The 24,436-nt window shown below is 44.2% G+C and overlaps 1 protein-coding gene across 4 annotated transcripts in view; it reads left to right on the forward strand.

The window, feature by feature from the left end:
• The first annotated feature begins 1,145 nt into the window (after nt 1-1,145).
• Nucleotides 1,146-24,436, forward strand: part of LOC147634887 (chromatin remodeling protein EBS-like) — a 34,367-nt gene continuing 11,076 nt past the window's right edge. Inside the window, exons 1-5 of one of the 4 annotated variants that reach the window (XM_086804111.1) lie at nt 1,146-1,701; nt 1,943-2,350; nt 2,850-2,918; nt 23,528-23,666; nt 24,178-24,316. In XM_086804111.1, coding sequence (XP_086660237.1) covers nt 2,025-2,350; nt 2,850-2,918; nt 23,528-23,666; nt 24,178-24,316 — 673 coding nt within the window. In that variant the 5' untranslated portion in view covers nt 1,146-1,701; nt 1,943-2,024. The remainder of the gene's footprint in view (nt 1,702-1,942; nt 2,351-2,849; nt 2,919-23,527; nt 23,667-24,177; nt 24,317-24,436) is intronic. The other 3 variants (XM_086804109.1, XM_086804110.1, XM_086804112.1) reach the window with 3 other exon arrangements.

The following is a 24,436-nucleotide window of genomic DNA, read 5'->3' on the forward strand; positions in this document are numbered from 1 at the left end:
AGTAATCTGCATAAAATCCTTAATAGGGTTGTAATCTGCACATTGGACTGCTCAAATCAGATTCGCATAGAATCTTCAATCTCCACATGTCTTGATGAAGACTGTACTAACAATGTTCAATATCCTCCAAATTGCTAAGATCCCCCAGAAACTAGGTAAATATAGAAGGAAACTAAGGTTTACGAATAGATTTGATGAAAGGAAACACTAATCAAGAGAATTTAGCAAGAAAGTTGCAAGAAATTCACTTTGGAAATGGTTGGAAACCTTAATCCGAAATCAAGAAAATCAAGATTCTCTCAAATACGTGTAAGAATTAGGCCTTATAAAATTTGTGATTAGCATATACTCGAAAATGATTACCATTAATCCCATTGCTAATCCATTCAAAATAAGATTAAAAAAATATACAAACTATGTAAAAGTACTAATCTAAAAAAGATTAAGTACTTAATCGAAAACATCAAGATCTAACCCAAGAGCTCTGATGTACGAATGTAATGAAGGGAATCCATGGCTCTAATACCAATGCAATGAAGAGAATCCATGGCTACAATGAAGGGACCTAGGGGATTGCACTCCTTAGCATGGAGAACACACATGTCCCACTTATCATAAGGAGTAGCACCTAGACATGGAAAGACTGCCATGAATCAGCCATGAACGCTTGGGCATAAGCTCCAAGAAATGACATAATAGTCAAAAGTTATAAAAGGTATCAAAATGTGTGTTAAAAGGCATCAAAAGGTGCAATAGCCTAAACCAAGGCCACTTGTACAGTGCCTGGCCATTTCACACTGGCTAATAATATGCCCATGCGCCAAATCTATACCCAAGGGACCCAAGGTCCATGTGCCTACGCCCAAACCTACACATGTGCATGTGCATATAAAATTGCTTCACATACAAGTCAAGATGCCTTTTCCTTTCCATCATATATGATTTAAGACATACCACATTATTATTTAGGCTTATCCACCAGTAGAATCCTTCTAGGGCAATTGGTAAAACATTTGATACCACAACAAGGCATAAATCTTGGCATGGCATCTTCGCCTGACTTCATCACTACAAATAAAGCTTCTCGTTATTTCTGTTTTTTTAAAATAACACGTGGCGCAACAAGAGGTCAGCATGGTTGTTTTTGCTTGCTTAGTGAAGAGTTTTAACTAAAGGGCAATTAATGCAGAATCACAATCAATTAGAAGTATTTAGGATGATTAATCCTACAATTAGCGGTGAAAGGGTATAGTTAGGATTAAGGGCTTAGTAGAAGGGTTGTCTTCCTCACTACTGAACTGACACAGAGATTATGCAAAAGCAAACGAACTTTGAAAGCGCAAATTTTAGGGTATTCTGCGATACGCCATAGCCAGGTTTTCTCGAGCTGCGTAGCCAGTTGTCCCCAAGTTCTCTGGCCATGAATCTGCTCTTCTTCGCATCATCTTTTATTTCACCATAGTGCTTTCGACGAAGCCTTCTCTCTCCGCTCTTCCCTGTGTTCCGTCGTGTAGCTTTCCCTCCGCCCCGCCCCTCCCCCCCTCCCCCGCCCGCCGCCGAAAAAAAAACCCAAACCTCCACCTTCACCTTCTACTCTCCGGGCCCTCTTTTCTCACATCGCCATCTTCATGGCCAAGACGAAAACTCCCAAGAAAAGTGTCGAGACGTACACCATCAAAGGCACCAGCAAGGTTGTAAAAGGTAAGCTCTTGTTGCTCTGTTTTTGATAGATTGAATTCCGGTGACACCTGTGATTAGTAGATTCGCTGGGTTTTGATATATTTTGAGCTCCGTTGAAGCTCCGTTTTAACGTTGTCTTCTGCATTTGATACAGTTTGAGCTCCACTTAAGCATCCTTTTGCTGCATTTGAGCTGATAAAGCTGACATTCTCCCTAATTTTGAGTACTTAAGGATTCCTTTTTGCTCTGCTGCATTTGATAGATTCGAGCTCCTTTGACGCTCCTTTTTACCCTAAAATTTTTGGGTCAAATTTGAACTCCGTGCAGTTGGAGACACTGTCCTGATGCGTAACCAGGAGCTAGACAAGCCCCCCTATGTAGCCAGGGTAGAGAAAATGTGGGCAGATGGCCGGAACAATGTGAAAGTGGAGGTCCGTTGGTACTACAGACCAGAGGAATCTATAGGGGGCCGCAGGCAGTTCCACGGCGCAAAAGAGGTTTTCCTGTCTGACCACACTGACACACAGAGTGCTGATACCATCGAAGGCAAATGCACTGTCCATACCTTCAAAAGTTACACCAAACTCGAGAATGTAGATTCTGATGACTATTTCTGTCGATTTGAATACAAGGCGTCCACTGGAGCATTCACCCCGGACAGAGTAGCCGTGTAAGCAAAATATGGTTTTTGTTTAATCCTCACTTTTACATGTAGTCTTGTAGGCTGAATATAAACAAATTGTGGGATAGAAATGTGGGCATTGCATATGCCAGATGTTGTGGTACTCACATGATGTGGCAGGACCTTGTGAATGTTGGATAAAGTAGATGTAGATGCCATATCACTCACATCATGTCCATGACCTTGTGAATGGTTGAATTTAAGTACATGTTATGCATGTTAGATGCCATACAATCTATGTGTGACCTTGTGCATGTTGAATTTAAGTGAATTTTAGGATGGGCATGGACCTGCTAAGGGATAAGGATGTGGGTTAACAGTTGGCTATTGGAGATTCAATTAATAATCCTGTAAAAAACCCAGGGTTGTTAATAGGGCAAGGGGGCTACCCTGGGGCCTATATTAGTGGTGGGTGTTCACATAACTGTTAGTTAAGCCATCATTGTAGGTCTGGATCTAATGTAGGCATTGTTGGGATGGGGTGCAGGTACTGTAAATGTGAGATGCCGTACAATCCAGATGATTTAATGGTGCAGTGTGAGGAATGCAAGGATTGGTAAGGCTCTACCTAGGGTAAATAGCAAAGTATTACTTGAAATAGCCACATATAACTGGAAATGCAGATGTCAGCATTATAGTTATAAGTGTGGAGAGAGAAGTTCTTCAAGTAATGGTGTTCTAACATGATGAGCAACTTATTAGTTGCACAAATAGATTTTTTCTCATTTGTTTCTGGTTAATTAGTTAATATCCTCAAAAGGTGACGAGGATTTTTCTATGATGAACCTCGCTTTGTTGATATGTTTTCTCTTATTTAAAGGCACTTCACAAAGGCAGCCCACCCATAGAGCAAGGGTTACATGGCATCTCTAGATTGGTTTCCTCTAGCATCAAAGGGCCTTCGTGTGGGGCGCCAGTGGACGGGCAAGGAATCCAAGTTGGCATGCTTCATCACATGCAGCTGCAAGATGAATCCATTGTTAGCATATTCATCCACATATTCTGCCCATGTATTGTGTCCACATTTGATCCCTTTTATGGCCCTTGGTCGTGGGCTGGCCACCCCTATTTTGACTCCATTTTCCCCTATTTTCCTGGTATTTTTACCAGGCCGGGTGATGCACCTCTAGTCGGCTAGCCCTTTTGTCCAGTCGGCCAATTCTTTTGTTCCAGTCGGCCAGCTCCTCATGGCCTATATATAGGTGGGCTAGCCTCTTCACTTTTGAGTAGTTTGGTCATCTTTTGTATCCCTCACTTGTGAGACCTTTATGTCTCTTGCTAGCCTCTTCACTTTTGAGTAGTTTGGTCATCTTTTGTATCCCTCACTTGTGAGACCTTTATGTCTCTTGCTCGGGATTGCTTTTATTGCAGTATATTCAGCTTAGTTGCTTCATCTCTCTCTCTCTCTCTCTCACACATCTCAGATCAGCACACTCTAGTGCTTATCTTGCTTCCGCTCTGTGCACTCTTTCATGGTATCAGAGGTCTAGGTTCAAAGTTTACTCTGCTGCCCCAGTTTCTATCCTGTTTTCAGCACCTTCTCTTGTGCATTTTTTTCTCAGTTCTGCTGCTAGTCAGTCTGCTCTCTTCCAGGCGTTTCACCATTGCAGATTTGTGGTCAATCTTCATCAGATATGACGCTTGGGACTCTTGTTAGACTCACTTCATTCTGCCATTGGTTCCCATGCATATTGGACATTTGATTGTTCTTGCGGACAACAAATTGATTTTGTTATATATGTATTGATGATCAGAATTTGTAATACTAATACTATTTACATCGTTTATGTAAAAAATTATGATCAAACATGTTAATTTACACTATACACATCAATTCGGTTAGTACATCCATTGAGATAGGATTTAGTTTTGTTTTTTTTGTGTAGTAGAGAAGCCTATCTGACCTTGTCAGAAGCACCTACACATGGTTATCCAATATTTTCCTTTTGTATTTTCTGGCTCATTTGAAACATCTTTTTCTAAGATGTGCTAGAAGACTTGCTAAAGTGCATCGTGGAATAACTCTACTCGTAAAGTTTTAGGTGATATTGATTGATTCAATAAGTCCTGTCATTTTTAGCAAGATGTGTAACTTTTGGAGGGCCCGGGGTTTCACAAAACACTTGACCATTAATGCAATTAAACATTAAAATTGGCCATAGCCTTAACAGATGCCACTTAATCCACAATAATGTGAAAGAGAGATGTGCACAATTGACACCGCATAGAGGCCTGAATGGGCCGACCACCCCCCTTGGAGTATTTCATTACCCAAAGAGAAAATATCATGTACAAGCTTTGAGGGCCTTACTCTCCACTTGGGAGATGCCATATACAAATGCCGTAACATAGCCCAACACAAGGCAACCATAAAATTCAGCTGATACACATGCTATAGAAATGCCGAGCCAACAATATAATAATATAATCTATATACCTCCGTGTGGGTAGCAATTGTTCCCCAAAAACCACGGGTCTTCATGCATTAGAGCTAGTACAATAGGTATAATGAATGGTTGGTATAGTAAGTACAAGGGTTGATACATACTATGAGTACTGTGGTTGGTACAGTAAGTACAAGGGTTGGTATAGCCGGTACAATGGTTGTTCGTACAGTAAGTACAAGGGCCGGTACAATGAGTACAATGGTTGGAAATCATAATAAAATGATTAAATACCCTTGCCTTCAATATTTCTTCACGATGGAAGCCTTCAAAACAATCGCCAATAGTTGGTATACTTCATGGGCAGCGAGAGGACTCTATGATTAACATGAAATTGATACGGGGGTTTCATATGTGGGGGTTTTTTTAATAATTTTTTTTGGGCTTTGACGTGTCTACTTGCTTCTGCCGACTTCGAAGTTTGAATTTGGTTGTGTCGACTTCAAGGTCTTCTTTGTACTTGCGTTGACTTCGAGGTCTTCTTTGTACTTGCGTGTGCTTATGAGCTTTTGCACCCATTAGCCAAGTATGCCTGTGAAGTTTCAACCAACCATTAGCGGTCACCCGTTGCGGGAATGGCCTGTATGGTGTGGGCTTTGTACAGCTTGGGCCGGCCCTATATGGTTGGGCCATAGCCCATGGCAAGCTGTAGCCATTGCCATAAGGTCCATTGCGCATTGCCATAGACCCCAATTTCTAGGCCTCAACCTCCAGGGCCCAATGCGTAAGCCCCTAGGACCTAAACCCAATTCAAAAATTGGGAATTTTTTAAAATTTGCAAAAATTGGGGCTTTTGAAAATTTCCAAAAATTGGTGCTTTTATAAATTTGCAAAAATTGGGGCTTTTACAAATTTTAAAAAATTGGGGCTTCCAAGTGGACATTGGAAATTGGGACTTTTAGTGTAGTATTTCCATTGATGTTGGTGGAAAATTGGGGCTTTACAGGAAGCAGATTTTAGAGTCAAGACTCCAAGTTCAAGATGGGAAGATCCAAAGGCCTGGGATGGGAGCACGTGACTATTGTGAGAGCCACATGTAATTGTATGTTTACATGCAGGTGCAAGTATTGTGGGCATGAGTGGAACGGTGGCCCTTTGCGCATAAGGGCCCATATTTTATGCATTACTTGCCATGGTGTGGGCAAATGCACTAGTGCCCCCCAAAATGCGAAAGATGCTTGCAGAAGATTGCATGTGGGCTTGTGGCCCAAAGATGGAGCTCATGATATTGAAGCTCAAGTAGCAAATTTGGGAGAAGCAGGTGGCTCTTGCAATGTGAGTGAAGGTGGAGGACATGTAGGCAAGAGACAGAAAGTCTCTAAAAGCAGTCAAATGCAAGGCAATCTGGCAAATGCATGGCACTTACAGGTGTTGTATAAAGCAAGAGATGATCTGCACACAGACACACAAGCACACACAGCTGGAATAGAGAGACGTGAGAGAGTGAGCATGTTGGAAATGTACCATAGTTGTTTCTCGTACCGGTATGAACCTATTCATACGGTACGATTCCGTACGACATCGTACGGCCTCGTACGGCATGAATTGATTGTTGGCAGTTTTTGACTATTGGAAGTTTTTGACCCTTCCAAATTGATAATGTCTAAGTTTGTAAGTGGTAAAAAAAAATCGTATTTTATCGTATGGTATCCCTAACTGCTTCTCATGTGCTAGCAAAGATCACATGTTTAGGGAATGCCCGCAAGCAACCAAAGGTAAATGTGCATGTTATTCTTGACGTACAAGGGAATACAAAGCATGACAACAAAGAGAGAGTGGTATGTAAAGCATGGGAACGGCTCAAAGATCAGCCCGCTCTCTTTATGTTTGATGATTGTGCCATAGATAATTTCATTTTTGTTGAAATGGTGATTGCTTTGGGTATTGAAATAGGGAACATGGGACCCCAAATAGAAGGGGAGGCCGCATTTGTGGGTAAAGAAGTGTAGGTAACCCTGATCATTGGAAAGTTGCGCATACATATCCAAGGTTACCTCGATCATGAGAACTTTTTGGTTGCACCACTCACACAATGGATGTGATGTATTGCTTGGGAAACCATAGCATCACCGCATAGAGCCATGTAAGGAGTATATAACTAACAGGATTACTTTTATGCATAAAGGCCACATGCATGTTATAGATGTTGGCCATGAGGGAGACTCCATTCTAGTTGTATCTCATATCTAGATTAATAAAGCAACGAAGAAGAGTGTTTCCGTGTACTTGGTCTTCGTTCATGATAAGGTTGAATATAATTATTGGCATATATGCTATGACTTATACCACATATGATATGAGTAGTGTCACATGTGAACAGGGGCTAACCAAGGGCACTTTTCTCCCTTTGGGTTTTTCCCTTGGATGTTAGGTGTGAAAGGACACCACACTTATTATGTATTTTGATATTGTGGACTCAACTCTCTTGCTCCACACTTTTGTATCCTATCTTCTTTCAGCATCAATCACCAACTCTCTCTCTTCAGAGTGCTTACTGTTGTGTACGTCTGTGTGTGTGTCTCTATTCTCTGTGCGACCCTAACCTAACAGTGGTAGTTCCCCTTCGTTTGCATGCGCTAGTCCGTCTCTCTCTGCAGTTCCATCCGCCAAGAGCATCTCCGTCGACCAGGTGCAGTATTCCGTCCGTGAGAGCTTTTCCGTCTGCAGCACCTTGCTCTCTTGTGCTGCTGCCCATTTTGGCGCTCAGCCCTTTCGCCACCCGTTTCGGCCTCCGAACATGGCGGCGCTAGTGGGGAGTACATTTTCACGCTGCCATCTCCCAAACAGCTTGCCATCAACGTGCATGTGCATCTTTGCATACCCTGCAAAATCAAGGTTTCGGTCGGCCAAGTACCGATTTTTTGGTTCAATTCAAGGGACTTATGTTCATTTCTTGCTTCATTGCAAAAATCAGGTGTAGGTAGCATTAGGGTGCAAGACACAGAGAAAATTTGTGGATTGCTTAATTGCACAATTGTAGTTACATCACATAGAATTTTGGGCCTTTTTTAAAATCAATGCTTAATTGCATAAGTAAAGCTCATTGGTACATAGATTTTTGGGGCTTTTGTAAATTATGTGCAATTGACACATAAATCAGCCCATTGGTGCTAAGAAATTTGGGGATTTTCAACATTGCTTATCTGCAGCCTTGCATTTGGGGCAAAACATTTGCACAGGACTTTATGGTTGACTAGCATTGCACTCTGATTTTGCCTACAGGTGCTTTTATAGCATATTTGGTTGCACATGTTTGCATCCCTCTTGCAAGAGATTGTTGGTCATGTCCACTCCCGACTAGTTCAGGTGTGAACCCAGCTTACTCACGGGCACTTTTTCCCTGTGATTGGACACAGGTTTTTTCCCCGTGTGAACACACTTACGTGTGTTGGGCACTTTGCCCTAGGCCTTTTAGTACTCACTTGTACTTTCATTTCATATCATTATTGAGTACATCTTTTCCAGCACTCACGTTTCTCTGTCCTTGAGGTTGTGTGTGTGTGTGTGTGTGCAGGCTAGCTTCCATCCTACCCAACATTGGTATCAGAGCTTGGTTAGGGTTAGCATTAGGGTTTGTCCCCTGTTGTCCTTCAGAGCTTGAGCCTATTGCACACATCAGGGCATTAAGGTTTTGCTGCATTAGGTTAGGGTTAGGGTTTTGCCTTCAGCCATCCTGCAACCACCCTGCCGCCGCCCTCAGCTGCACGATGTCGCCGCTTTGTCCGTACGCCGTATTGTACCGCCGCCGCCGTCCTCAGCCGTCGTCGCCGCCCTCAGCCGCTCCCCTGTGCGCCGTCGCCCCTGCGGGCGTCGTCGTCCACTATAGTGATCAGATCTGCGTCGCCCATTGCCAGATGTGCGCCTTGCGCCTCAGATCTGGGCGCCCTTCACTTGCTTGCTGTTGATGCCATCGTCGCCGCCGCCGCCTTCCGTCTTGTGCGTTGCCGCTTCTGCCATTGCCCTCACGGGCAGTCGCTGCATGTGCCGCCATACGACGCCCTATACTGTGCCCCGTACCGTCGCCCTATACCGCCGTACGACCGTACATGCACCTGTACCGTACAGCTATACCTGCTCTGGTCCAATTGGACCTGCTCTTCAAGGTTTGACTTCAAATGCCAGATCTGCAAGGTTTGACTTCAAATTCCAAATCTGCAAGGTTTGACCTGAAATTGCACACATTGCTTGTTCAAATTTGGGGCTTTTTACAATTGAGCTTGCAATTGCAAAATTGGCACACATTGGCATTGATTTGAGCAGATTTGGTGCCTATTTGCACTAGAAATTTGGGGATTTTGCAGAAATTGGCACTATTTGCAAGCACATTTGGGTATTATAGGCACATTTGGTTGGCATTGGGGCATTTCTCCCAATTTTTTTTGGGTATTACAGGCACATTTGGTTGGCATTGGGGCATTTTTTCCAAATTTTTAGGTATTACCGGCACAATTGGGTGGCATTGGGGCATTTCTCCCAATTTTTGGGCATTATAGCATTTGGTACAGGTGACAATCGCGTTAGCAGATTTATAGGATTTGCGCACTTGCAGCTCTTACAGGTGTCAGTTGATTGTCTTTTTCACGGCACATGTATACATTTGTGGTTTGCTGCAGTATATGTATGCCATTGTGGACACTTTGACAGATTTGCATCATTGTGCAGTACACTTGCAGATTTGGGACATGCATATGTATTTCTCGCGGTGAAGGAGTTCCCTTTCAGTCCATTGGTTATCATGCTATTTATCTCCCGCATTCTTACGGTTTTGCTGGGCATTGCCTACTCTTGGTGACTTGTGACAGATTTGTTGTGCTATCATGGCCAATAGTAATAATGACCTCTTTGGAATGCTATCTCAAGAGGACAAGCTCAATGGGGACAACTACCCTATGTGGGCTTATATGATGCGTCATGTTTTGGTTGCCAAGAATGTATGGCTATATGTGGATGGCATTGAGGAGCGTCCTCTTGCACCTGCCCCAGCGGAAGGTCAAGTGATTCCTGCTCATCCTGTGCAGGTCCACCTCCTTGTCTTCCTCCTACTGAGCAACAGTGTACTTGGGATACTAGGGATGCTCAGGCCCATGCATTGATTGCTCTCTCGTACCGCAGGCATATCATTCCGCACATTCGTTCTTGCACCACTGCAAAGGGTGCCTGGGACACCTTGGCGGCGTTGTATTCAGGTCGCAATGAGACTCGTGTAGCTTACCTTCGGGGCAAGCTTGAGACTGACCGCATGCTTGAAGGTGACTCTATCGATCAGTACCTTACGCATGTGAAAGACCTATGAGAGCAGCTCATTAACATTGATGAGGTCTTGACAGATAGCGATCTTGTTCAGACAGTTTTGCGTAACTTGCCTGACTCTTATCAGACATTTGGTACCACTTTGCGGTTGCTGGCTGGCAATGCACCTAATGCGGTTACTCTTGACAACCTTGTAACTCTCTTGCTCAGTGAGAAGAGCAATCTCGTTCCAACAGGAACAACATGATGTTTGTTGAGTCATCAATGGCTGCTCCCTTTCGTGGGAATAGATGTGGGTCTAAACCTAGCCCATTAGGTCCTCCCAAGACAGAGGACAAGCCTGAAAAGAAAAAGCGCTATAACTATTGCAGGAAAACAGGGCACACCATAGAGGAATATAGGAAGCGTATTGAGAGTGGGAAAAAGAAGAAGATGGCATCTTCTTCTACAGGTGCAGAGCAGGCCAGTTTGGCTACACATGTGTCTGCCTTGACCCTTACATCTTCATTGCCTGCAGAGATGTCTTCTGATGCCATTGCTTTTGATGACTATGCTTTATAGTCTGTACTCCATGGTATGCAGTCTGGCAGATGCATTTCAAGGGGGGATTCTACTTGCCCACATGCAGTTGGTGATGCTCATGGTCACTTATGCTTGTTGATCCTTATGTTGGTCTATGCTAGATGCTTTCTCTCATGTGATGTCTACTGGAGATGCCTTTTATGCTGTTTTCCCTTGCAGCGGGATTGTTTCTACAGTGTTGACATTGTCACTTTCTCACATGTGATGTTTATTGGGAGTGCCTTTTACACACTTGGCCAGTGTTGGCTTGCCCTCATGGTTTTGACATGTCACATGTATATTATTCATTGTGGGATTATGCATTTTTACACTTGCCATACATGCCACTGATCATGGCATCGCTGAGAGTTTACCTATCCTCTCATAGCATTTGCTGATGCCCGCCTTGAGCCCCCACTTTCTCTCCCCATTTTTAGCTTTTCCCATTGCTGAATTTTTACTTATATCAGCCCTACCATTGCTGATTTTTCCTCATCGGATCCTCCATTGATGAGTATCACTTTTGCAGCTTACATTGCATGTCTCACAGGCATGACTTCTAGATCTTGTTGCCTTTACACATGCGTATATGTGCTACCTCTTCTTATGCTTATCACTGGTGCAGTTACAGAGCATTGATGTGGATTACATGGAGTTCAGCTTGGCATTTGGTACTTGCCTTCAGGGGGGTATTATGCGATTCAAACACTTCTGGTCCAACATATGGTTTTAGCTAAGAAACATGGAAAACATCATGCATTGTTCAACTGTTAGGCAACTTTAGCTTCATGGAGACATCACTTATCTTTTTAACTATAAGAAAAGGTCCAAAACTACGAAAAGAAAGCCTGGAACAAAGTTTGCCCACTTGTTTCAATCTCTGTTTTTCGTGATATGCAAATAGATTCTATCCCCTTCCTTGAAGTGGATATCTCATGTAGACTTATTTGCCTGTCTGTGAATTGAATAATGGCCAGGTTCAAAATTGAGGGCCAAACTGGGCTGAGTACCAAACTCTGTGGAATTGACATGCGGATTCGTCATGCTATCCAAGTCTTTTCCAGAGATTTTGAGAATGGTAGACTCCTAAATGGTCTGGATGCGGGTCTGTCTACTAAGGGCATCGGCCCCACTGGGTAATGCTTACCAGGGATGTACTTGTTCAGTTCTCCAAACTGGTGGTAGAGCTGACTCCATCTGGTTTGCCGAGCACTCCACTGGGCACTTGGCATCGTCGGGAGCCACTTAAGTGCTTGGTGGTTTGTGTTAATTGTGAAAACTTGTCCATAAGGAACTCGTTTCAAATGTTTGAGTACTGACTGTTGTTCTAGCTTGCCCTTGAAAGTCTTGGAAAGACGATAGGGATACTTGGTAGAAGGTGTTGCCCCAGGGACCATATCGATATGATGATCCTCAGGATACTGGGTGGGAGATCATCCTTAAAAATGTCTGAATGAGAAAGGAGATTTGCCAACTGAGGGACCGAAGAAGAAGATGAGATAGCTGTTATCGATGAGATAGAAGCTGTCTGAGCATAAATCAATGCTCCTTCCGCTCCCTTGCGGATAGCTCGTCTCGAGACTGGAGATGAGAAATCATAGGAATGTCAAGAATGCTCCTATCCCTACTAATCATGGCAAGCTCAGGAAAACCTTTAGAGATAATAAAGGTGTCCTGCCTCTAATTGGAAATAATAAATGCTCCTATCCCTACTAATCATGGCAAGCTCAGGAAAACCTTTAGAGATAATAAAGGTGTCCTGCCTCTAATTGGAAATAGGTTCGTACTGACGAAACCACTAGATTCCTAAGATCATATCACATCCCAAAAGAGGAGAGACAATGAAATCTCGCTGGATTCTGGAATGAGGCCTTTTGAACCTGAAAAGAAATCTACTGTGCTTGTTGAGATATGTGGGTGCGGAGACTAGGTGTAAACCCGTCCACCTCCAAATGATGAGGACTAAGGTACAACTCATGTTGGTAGTCAACTGGGTAGAGATGGCCTCCTCAGAACTGTCCATGTCAAAAAGGACTATGAACTAGCGGCCATTGGCAGAGCCATAAGATCGGATCAAGCTTTTCTGTGTGGTTGTAGCCTCACCCTCCTGCTTAGCATCAAGCACCATGGATGGCATGGGATGCATAGAAGGTAAGATCTGAACCGTATTGGTGGTAGTAGGCGGGTCTGGAGGAGCGAGGGATACTGCGGCAACTGTGGCAAAAGGCTCTTTGGAGGCTTGCTCCGCTTGCCATTTTTGACAATCCTTCTTACCATGCCCAATGGTATGACAGAAAAAACATCGGTTTTTTCACTGATACTTCCTTTGCTCCTCTGGAGGAAGATAGCCCCCAGTGATACGTGCTTTAGTCTTTTCCTCAGGGGTTTTCTTACGCTTACTAAAATTTGGTTGAGTTCGGATGATGGTAGTTGATGTCGCGGGTTGCTGGTTGGTGGCACCTATGGGTGGGGAAACTGAAGAGAGGTGATGATACCTCAGATGCATGGCCTTCTTTTCTCTTTGGTGTTCGAGTAACATGCGCTATTGATCGAGTTCTTGTTGGTGCTCCCAAGTGGCGAGTTTAGCATGACGCCGGTCTTCGTCGATCTTGGGTTGGGCTTCCTCATAGTCCCATCTATCTGCCTTTTCTCCCCGCCGTCTGGCCTCATCCTCTTAGCTTTGCTGTTCCATTTGGAAGAAGAGAGTAGGCTGCAAGACTTGGGGGTTCCATGTGAGCTCATTTGGGGTATTATGGCACTTTATGAGACAGTAGTTGGGCAGGTGCGGACTTCAGAGGGTCTCTCCTAGCCAGTACACTCCACTATAGGGGTGAAACAGGGTTGCCCGCTCTCTTCGACTCTATTTGGACTATACATTGATGAGATCTCTGATTATATTGGGACACGAGGGGACAGAGGAGCCCAATTGGCTGGCACTTGAATACCTTTGCTCTTATATGCTGATGATATTGTGCTTATAGACAAAACTCACGAGAGGGTATGCAGAGGCACTTGGATACTTTACATGCTTATGCACAAGACAGTGGGCTCTCAGTTAACCTTGGTAAGACCAAGGTTATGGTGTTTAATACTACAGCTCAGTGGGTCTGGAGATCAGCGCCTATTTTCACATATGGGCACGAGACAGTGGAGTATGTTGACTAATACACATATCTTGGAGTGGTGTTCATTGGGCCCACATTTTCCATGAGGGGGGCAACAGAGGCCAGACTGACTGGAGGTCTAGAGAGGATGTGCTAGCCATGCACTAAGCTGTGGCTTTTTGACACGCTGGTCACATCAGCGATGCTATATGGAGTACAGATCTGGGGGCCTAGCCTATATCGTCACAGTCGATCAGGACGCACATACGATGGATGGAGATCGATGGAGAGACCACTTGTGTCCATGATCTCTAGGATGATTCGGGCTAAGGCCTCGGTACCCCATGAGATTATCAGAGCCGAGATGGGAGCACCACCGCTCGTAGTCGAGGCTCTTGCCAGATCAGTGTCCTTCATTCATAGCACCTGGGAGCTTCCCCGACACCGGTATGCACGACTTGCTTTAGAGTCCTCTCATCAGCTAGCCATGGAGGGAGACACTTCATGTTGGTATGCGCAGATAGCATCCTGGTTTGAGCTCCATGGGTTCAAATTAGATAGACTTCCACCCTTCCAGTACTCTGTGGAGGCACCCTCTCTCACCTTGACACATTCTGAGATTAGTAGAGCCATCAGACAGGACCTCGTTCAGTTGGACACTAGGAGGACATGGCTAGAGCCCTCACAGGAGTTGGGGACGAAGATGGCTTTCTATAGAGACCGTCTTCTCTGCACCACTGAGGATGGCTTTATACTTAGACCGAGCTACATGGATACCCATCTGTCTCATGGATTGAGGTGCGCCATTGGGCAGATCCGCACCTCTTCACATCAGTTAGAGATAGAGACAGGCAGATTTAGAGACATACCTCTAGGGGACAGGATTTGTCAGATTTGTTGGATAGAGCCAGAGACGGAGGAGCACTACATCTGTCGTCGCTGCACAACATATTATGAGATTCGAGGGCGCTACAACCTACCATTGCCTTTTCAGAGAGGGATTTGGACCACTGGCTAGAGTCATGGACTATTGTGATCAGAGATGCTTGGGTTTTTATCTCCTGGAGATCCGCAGGCTCAGAGATTCCATTATCAAGAGCAGACGCCCGACTGGCAGGGAGTCCACACAGAGACAGATCACTGACTTCTTTAGAGGGACTACCCGGGAGGACACAGCCGACAGCCCAGCAGCAGGCACCCCGTGGGACTCTAGTTGAGAGAGCTATCCAGTTGGGCAGATCTAGACGCCCAAAGGTTCGCGGATCCTCACATCGGAGACGGTGCCTACACTGGAGGATTCAGAGCATCATTGCGAGGCATCGGGCTCGTCCGACCAAGGATCTCACTATGGCAAATATCCAGGCCATCCGGCAAGGACCCATGCTAGAGCTCCTAGGATGATTACCACTCCAGCCATATAATGTTGTACTCACTGTCACTTTTGTACTCCCCCATATTCATGTATTCATGTATTTATGTACTCATGTACCCCATTTTGACTAGTAGCATTAGCTTCCCACTCTCCCTAGTTGCTGCTTCCGGATGCTCCCTACTGATGTATTGTAGGGCTAGATACTTATCTTCAGTTCTTTCTTTTCTTCTCCAGACAGTGTATCAGATGTGAGATGTCACATGGTTGTAACTTTGGTCTCATAGGTCACTTTGGCCTTTTGAAGACGTTAATATAACATTTCATTTCTCTCTAAATCACTTAAAGTTTGAAGTCATAAAAGTGGATTGCTAAACTCGCGAAACTCAGGATACAAAAGGCCGTGTGAGACTTGTGTGACAAGATCCTTAATTACGAATACTTCCGCTGCATGTTACATCGGTATCAGATTCAGCTTGTCCACACACACCACATCCTAGCGTGAGGGCATCCTTGGATGGTCAGATTGTGTTCCGGCACGACCACCGACTTCAGCATCATGTCTACAGAGGAGGAGTGTACACATCAGCAAGACGACATCTCGCCCGGAGGAGACCTTGCTCTTCCACCTACCGCAGATACCATAGCTCTACTCTGAGCTCAAAACCAACTTCTCAAGCAGCATCTCCAACTCTTGGAGACAACAGCAGCAAAACCCACACCTCCAGTTACCCCCGACTTCGTCGCTCATCAGTCTAGCTTTGGGCACTGTGTCAAAGGCCTTGCGGAAATCCACAAAGCCACAGTCGATCCTCCTCCCATGTGCTCTGCCCTCCTCAATGATAGCCCTCAGGGTAAAGATATGATCCAAAGTAGAGAATCTCCTGCTGAAACCGGCCTGTCCTTGAGCTCGGACCCCTTGTCTCTCTGCCCATCTGCTCAGCTTTTGCTCAAGAATAGAGGCATATAGCTTGGCCAGTGAGTGACCAATCATAATGGTACGGTAGTTAGTCAGCAGGCTCGGATCTCCAGACTTGAGTACCGGCACAATCGTGGAAGTACTCCCAAGTCCTAGGAAACCCCTCACACATGGCTCTATTAAACATAAGAGCTAGCAAGTCTGCAATCATATCTCTAGCATGCATGAAATGCTCAGCTACAATGCCCTCATGATCCTGTGCCCTTCCTGTATGCAATCTGTTGATGGCCCTCTTCACCATTTCTGCTGTGAAGAAGGTAGAAGTGGGTGGACAGGGCTCTGGAGGGTTCGGTAGTGGTGGCTGCTATGGTACTGTGTAGAGGGAGGCTGCATACTCGCCCCATGTATCTGGAGAGGTAATGGCTGGCCGCCGGAGGCGGGGGGTGCTCTCTAAGCAATCTCCAAGCCTCCCCAGAATCCTGACTCAAAAACAGTTGATACATGTCTCTCTCCAGCCGATCTAAGAATGCTCTCTTCTTTTGCCGAATGAGGCATCGGAAGATGATGCGTGACTGTCTATATGTAGTAACACTTGTGGCCACCTCTCTCTGTAGCCGGGGTTTGAGCTCCCTACAGTCATCATCATACCAACTATTTTGGGGCATGCTCCCAAGACGTGGTCGTACTATGGGCTGCGTGTGTGGGAAGGCCGTCGCTGCAGCTGTATGTAAAGCCTTTGTCAGGATTTGTGTGAGCTCTGCTAATGGCCTCTGTGGATCCTCTACACTCAACAAGCTGTAGATCTTTGCAGTGTATACTCCATCAGTCTCTCTACAGAAGGTATATCTCGGGTGATAGGACTGCCCAACGTGGCGGGTATTGTAGTGGAAATCCACTGTAAAGGAGAGAAGTGCATGATCCACTGTAACTCCGATAGGCCCTGGGCCGATCGCAAAATCCTGGATACTCAGGATGAAGGCTGGCGAGGCTAAAACATAATCCATGGTGCTGACCCCATGTCTGTGTGGAAAGCAAGTAAAGCCACTGGCAAGTGGATACCTCTCTAGGCCATTTAAAATGGCCAGCCCATGTGCAGTCCCCATCTCCAAGAGGTATCTCCCATACTCAGTACACTCCACCTCATCCTGTGATCTCTGGGTCAAACACATCTCCTCCACATCTATCTCTCTCAACATCTCCTCCGAAGTGTCAAAGAAGGAGGTCTGGTACTGAGCCGTTCGAGCATTAAAGTCCCCAAGTATGATAACACCTCCCTCCCTGGAGAACTCCCATATGTCCTCATATGGAATCATATATGGAGATTGCCCCTTGGGCATTGCATAATGAGATGTGCTGGGTGGAAGGTAACATATAGCAATGTATAGGGGTCTACCCTCATCTGCCCTCACTCTGACCCACATGTACCTCGCGCTCTCATCACGGCGCATAACATGGATGAGTGGCTGAAGCTCCTCTCTAAAAAGAACTGCAACTCCTCCAGATCCGCGACCACCATGCTTCGAACGGGCCTCCTGTCTACAAGTCGTCTCCCATCTGTATCCCGCCACTCGGTAATGTGCTACCTGGGGCCTGATGTGTCTCCGAGTAGAAGATGATGTCCCTATCTCTGAAGCTGTTCTCAAAGGCACCTCAATGCTCCTTTGCGGTTCCATACTGCAAGTCTCAGACTGGTCCCATAGGTCTCACACCGTCAAGTGGTGCGTCTCTCTAGTATCACCACTCTGCCTCTTCTGTAAAATGCTAGCTTCTCTTTTTCTCTGGCTGCCCTAATCTCCGGCATGCACTCCCTCATATGTGCTAGCTGCGCCAAGGTGAGGTCATCTCCTAAAAAGATGCCCGTTTTCTTGAGAGAGAGAGAGAGAGAGAGAATTGTACACCAGATTGGGTCCCGAATTCCCCACTGAAGGGCCCCCTATCCCGTTACCGGAATAGTATTTGTTTTTATTACTTTGAAGAGAATGACTTTGGACTGACGATAGGCCAAACGCAAGATCTCTGAAAGACCAAGAGTAGGGTTGAGCTGTACACGGCTGTAGAAGCACCAATAATGACCGATCTCAAGCCTATGTACTCTTCCCAATGGAATATAGGAAGGCTGCAAATCTGAGGCTGAGATATGGGCTGTTTGGGACTGTTTCTAGGCTATGTATGAATGCTGTAAATGAATGAATGCATGTGTTTTACCTTCACCGGATGACTGTAGCGAAACGATGAAGAGATGAATACGGAAAACTGGTTGTATGCAGAAAACGCAAGGTCTTCTGAGGGCTGACTGCTGTTTGCTACTGCGTTTTATTGTTGGAGGGCTGAAAGCTCAAGCGTTTATTCTCCAATAGCTGAACTTGCATAGTAGTTAGGAAACGCGTTTCCTACAGGGAAGGAAACGTGGAAAAGTTTCCGAAACATTTCCTTGTAGGAAACACGTTTTTTTCAAGCAATTTTTTTGACGTTTTTTTTTTGGGTCCCAAATCTAATGTTGAAATCTTTGCGACTCCTTTAATAAAGTTTTTTCTGGTTTCCATGTGCTGCTTTCCCTCATCAAGGTTGATTTATTTTGTATTGTTTATGGGCATTGGGCCATGACTATTGATTCATCATGATTCATGTGACATGAACACTTCAAACTTATAAATTTTAACCTATGTAGTATCATGTATGTTTTTTTTTTGTGGCATGGATGATGGATGATTGGATCATGGATAGTGGACCATGGTCTTTGAATCATGATCATTTGACATTGATGATGGATGATTATATGGTTTTTGTTATTTGTGATTCAAAGACTGTAGGCTTCAAATTGATGTTTCCATGTATTCTATGCATTTAGTGTTATTTGTACATATTTTATACAGTATATATTTGAAATTTTGTACATGCAAAAACTTGTAGATAGGAAGCTTGTAGGAAACCTTGAGCTGATTTTACGAAACCCGTTTGAAACTTTTAGGAAACCCGTTTCAAACAACCCCCTAACTACAATGAGCTGCTGAAGGATGAAAACGCTGCTCCAAAACGCTGATGCTGTTGGGATCTATGGACTGAGTGGTCAATCGTTTTATGCTCCTTGTGCTGAAGGCTCAAACGCTTGTCTGCTTGATGGCTGAATTATGAGATAGATATGAATGATGGAATGGCTGAACTATTTATATGCACAACATGAGCAAGTCGGCTGGCTGAAACTGGCCGACTGCCTCATGTCGTGCATAAAGGTGATAATAATATGGAAAAATGCTAAATAAATACAAAAAAATGTTGGAAAAATACTAGATAAAGTTCTAATGCTTCTGCAATGGTCTAGATGGCGTAAATGCATATGGGAGGAATGCTATGCAAAAGTGCACACGTCCTGATGCGAACTCTAAGGCTTCTATGACATCTATATGCATGAATGATTCTCTCCAAGTGGGTTAAGGGACGCAACATCTAAGGCTTCTATGACATCTATATACATGAATGATTCTCTCCAAGTGGGTTAAGGGACTTAGACTGACTAATTGACTCACTAAGGTTGAGGAATGACCTACGTAGCTCGTGCCTGACAGATCCATTGCAAAAGATGAGAAAAGAATGCATGAGGGTGTGAAATGGTGGGAGACATTTGGGGCTTGTACACCCAAATTACAAGCTCTTGCACTTAGGGTGCTTTCTCAAGGCACATGTGCCTCCCCATGTGAAAGAAATTGGAGCACATTTTTTCTCATTCATACTAAGAGAAGAAACATGCTTCTTCCTCCTCATACGGAGAAGCTTGTTTTCATACACAAACTTGAGGCTCATCTCCAAGATCAAAGAAAGATGAGAGAATGGAGATCACATTGGATATGCTTAACAAAGAAAAAGATGAGGAGCGCTTGATTGCCTTGCAAGATTTGCAAGAGGCTATTGCAGAGGCAGATTAGTCTTTGGAGCCTCTTTTGATTGCTCCACCCTTTACAGATGGCCAACCATCCTCCAGCCATGTTGGGACATCATGCTCAGTTGCTACCGAGGCTTATGAGTTTGATGATGATGATGATGATGATGATGAGGAGGAGTTTGCAGATGAGGATGAGGAGCCCATTGATCATGTTGAGGATGAGGGGAGCTTTGATGAGGCTTAGGGTTACTTAGTATTCTTCCATTCTCTACTTATGTTTTGTCCACTTCCTACTTATTTTTTTCCTCACTGCTCAAGAGTCAGTCTACAGGTTTTGCGGCTTGCCCACTGAGCAGTGAGCACTCCATCATCCATGTTTTTGATTGCTTCCACTCATGTTTTATTTAGTTTCTTGAGGTTTGGACCTCCTCATGTTTCTCCACATGGCACAGCCTACAAGTGACAGGTTTTGGCGTTTGCCCACTCCACGCTCCCTACTTATATAACATGTTACATGATACATCATTGATCATATATGTATGATGTACATTGTAAACAATAATATAAAGTTCGGAGTTTGGATTCTGGCTCTACATCATTTATGTTTTTTCTAATCCCAAAATCTTTGCAGTTTCAAGTTTCTTTGGTTTTTTGTGTCATATGTAGCATGTTTTACCTTAAATTTAGGGTGTCGTATGGTATTCAATGTATGGAATTTCTTGGGAGTGTGAATCGTACCTTTTTCGTACTTCCATACTCGTATGTGTTTGGTGTATGAAAAAACTATGTCTTAGATTGAGGATTACAATGGGATCATGGCATACGACAAATATCATCCTAAAGGGTTCTAATACTGTACAATGTTGCACTGATGATGATGATGATGATGATGATGATGAGCCATCTTGTCACCATGCACTACAGTGCAAAGTGCATGTGACAAAAGGTGACACCTCTTAGGAACACTTGGCATCATGCCTTGACATGTGGCATGTGTGGTGGCAACATATGCACACACCTTGTATAAGGGAGTTTTTCCCATTGCCTACCATCTCTGCTTGTTTGCGCCACCATTGTTGGTGGACCTAGTGGACGTAGCGCCACTAACGCCCAGCCTCGGGGCAGCTCTGCCTGTCTTATCGATGGCGGTACTGTAGAGAGAACCACCTTCGCTTGCCATGTAGCATCTCCACCCGCGCTTGCTCAATCACGACCACCTCCTAGGTGGCTCAGCCACGCAACACCATTGGTAGCAGGGCCTACCCTCTGGTCCATCCCCTTAGGGTTCTCCTTCGCAAGGCAGGATCGTCAGAGAAGGGCATTTCACACCGGCATTCAGTTCAACATCTTGTCTAGAGGTAAACAATTTAGGGCTTTTGTTGCAACATTGGAGTTTAGGGCATTTACGTCAAAGGTTTTTTTTGGAAGAGGTACTTTGGGATTTTTGTTTTGGCTTTCTTTGAGAGATTTTTCTTTCATCTTGTGAGGATTAGGCATCCATAGGCATTCTAGTTCTTGTGCACATATCTTGGAGCTTTGTTTTGTTCACTCAAGTATACATCTTGTTTTTAGTGTACTTTGATGAGCGGATATTTTATGTCGTCATATCCCGGTGTTGTGTGTGCACACTCGTGTTTTCTCTTGTGTTTTTTGTAAGCTTTGAGTACACAAAAGTTCTCATCCAAGGGAGGCTTTCTTGTTCATTGCACCTCATATTGCGTTGGGAAATCCATATTGTGAGGATGTCGCAAAGAACACTAGTTTCTGACCTTTTTGGGTTTAATGGATTCATGACAACCAAAGAGCTTCTTTATGGTCCCAACTGCTTAGCGTGGAGCTTCATGATGAAGAGTCTTTTGATAGCCAAGGGGCTGCAGGAGATTGTTATGGGCAAGAGCCTTGTTTTGCAACATTAGCAACCACAACCTATTCGATAACATCAACCACAATAGGAAGGGAGACCCAAACTACAGCTCAAGTGGTGGCAAGAACTCTAGCTCAGGTTAGCAAAGTTTTCCGAATCTTCATCAGCTTTAAACTCGGCAAGTCTCTTCCGACACTCTTCGATGTAGTGCCTCGGCTTGTGGCAATAATGACACTTTCCTTTCTTTTTCTTGGTGTCACCTTGTAACAAGCCCACCTTGCCTTCGCCCACTGGAGTAGACAGCTTGGTTCACTCTACCGGCATCACCTCTGGATCTATTCTTCCTTGTCTAGTCCTCATGTAGGAGTAATCCAACCAACACCTCAAAGGTAATAAGATTGCCTCGTCCTCTCATAGAGAGATTTAGAGAAGTGTGAAAACTCTATTAGGACTCTTATGCAGTTGTTTATGCAATTGTTCCTTAGGGTCTAATCCCCCGTTCATGGTCAAGTTGTTCAGCTTCTGCAGCATTAGGTACATGACTCGTGCTCCATTACGAGACTGGAACATGGTCTCAAGGACCACCGAGGCAGCCCTTGCAGAGCTACATAATCACATGTGAGGAATAATGGATCACTTGACTGAAAGAGCGATGATGGCCATTACTTGGGGATCACCAGCATCATCCCATCTTTGATATTCAACAAGTAGAGGCACCTCTACCTCCAACAACAAGAAGCAGCAACCAAAAGAAGAAGCAAACCTAGCCCATGATGAGTGGGCTTTCTAGCCACATTATCACTATGGGGGGAATGTTAAATATTAATAATGATTAATGCGGGAATAAACATGCACTAGGTGGTTGTGTGAACTGGACATGTTGACCAACCAATCTGCACAAAAATGACATTATGAATGGTCCCTTACATTATGGGTTGGCACCATTGAATTCTGAACACAGAAAGAAAGCTAAGCAGTTATTGTCTTTCAAGCCTTGCTGTTTATTGCTGCAACTCAAAAACTTCCCAAAAAGCCCATGGCCCGCACTCTGTTCATAGCAATTTTCCCAGGTTTGAGATTGCTTAGGTAATGCTTGTCTCAAAAAATAAGCTAGCTATCCCTTATAAACCTTGGTGCAGGGATAGAAGGCTTGAAGCTTTTGTTGATGATTATTTGGGACAAATACGTCCATTCTTCCTCCTGGATCTTTTAGAGAGTTTTTTTTCATAGGTACAAAATCTGTCTCGTCAGCTCCAAAATACTCTTGCCTTTTGAAGTTATCAAGAAAGGGGTCACACACTTCTGCTTTTCAAGTAAAGGTTGCTTTATGCTACTGGAAGGACTCACACTAAACCACTTATTAGTCAGAGATTAAACTACTTAAATAGCAAAAGGTTGTGGAAATAAAACACCCCATGCACAATGCACATCCACATTTGAATAATAAGTACAGTGCATTACTGAATGCTATGCACCATGTGTATGCAATGCTGTAATCTCTCAATACTCTGCCTTAATGCCAAATATGACTCATGAGCCTGCACCACCAACCTTCTTTTCCCCCTATCTTATATTTTGACATTTTGTAGAATACAAGGCATTGCTTACAAGTGAGAGGGTTGTCAAGCAATGAGAGGGTGTTATTAAGATACTATGGTGCCAGGCTCCTACCTTAACCGCCTTGTTGATCTTTTTGTGTTTTCTCTTCTCGGTTGGCTTTCAGTCATCTTTAAATTTAGTACATAGATTTTCTTATGAAAGACGTTTCATTATGCAGGTTCCATCCTTCATGCATGAATCTTACTCCAGAGCAAGTGAAGAAGCTGGAGCATTTCTTTTGCTCTGATTGTGACACTGAAGCAGATGGAGACAAGAGAATTTTAAGCAATGGACGAGATATGCCTGTTGAATCAAAGGTTTGCAGGATTGTTTCTTTGTATAACCATTGTACAACCTTTGTGTCTGTCAATCAAAATAATAAAAAGGTTTTTGAGGAGCATGGATTTGTTTACCTTTAGATCATAGAAGCTTCTGTACTCACACTTAACCTCTCTCTATGGTTCAGGCAACCTTTTTTTCAGCTTGTGTTTTCCTGTTTGTATATGCATTGGCTGCCTTCCGTTACCCGTATGCATCTTGTTACTAGCAATGAGCTGCCCACACCACTGCCATCTCCTCCTTTTCCCCTCCCTTTTTTTTCCTTTTATATTTCTCCCTGGTAGTTATGATGGGTCATGATGTTAGTGCACACCAGACATCATTGATGCTTTGTATTGGTCACATATATAGAACAAATCTGATCTGTTTTCAAAAGCGTGTCAGAGAAGCCATCAAAACTTATAAAAGAGTAGGTTACCTAAGGCTTTGAAACCTTCACAAACGTTCATGGTAAAATCCAGTTTTTAATATTGCTCTCCTGAAAGTCAGATAAAGAAAGTGGGGGCCTTCATACAGGACAATGTCACCCTCTCACCGGCTGCTGATCAACCAGTTGGCCAGTCTACAACGAGTGGGCTTGGCCTCTGCAGCTTGGCTGTCAGGCCACTCCTGCCTCTATACATCTCTGGTACATGAATTGATCCAGCTTCATAACTGCTTGCAGTGCACTTAACATGTATGGTTTGAAGATGGCTAGGAGTGAGGTGTCTCTTGATTCTCTTTCCCCACTAAGCGCATGATTACTCAT

Source organism: Cibotium barometz, chromosome 10 (genome assembly GCF_041138505.1).
Source record: "Cibotium barometz isolate CiBa-2024 chromosome 10, ASM4113850v1, whole genome shotgun sequence".
NCBI lineage: Eukaryota > Viridiplantae > Streptophyta > Polypodiopsida > Cyatheales > Cibotiaceae > Cibotium > Cibotium barometz.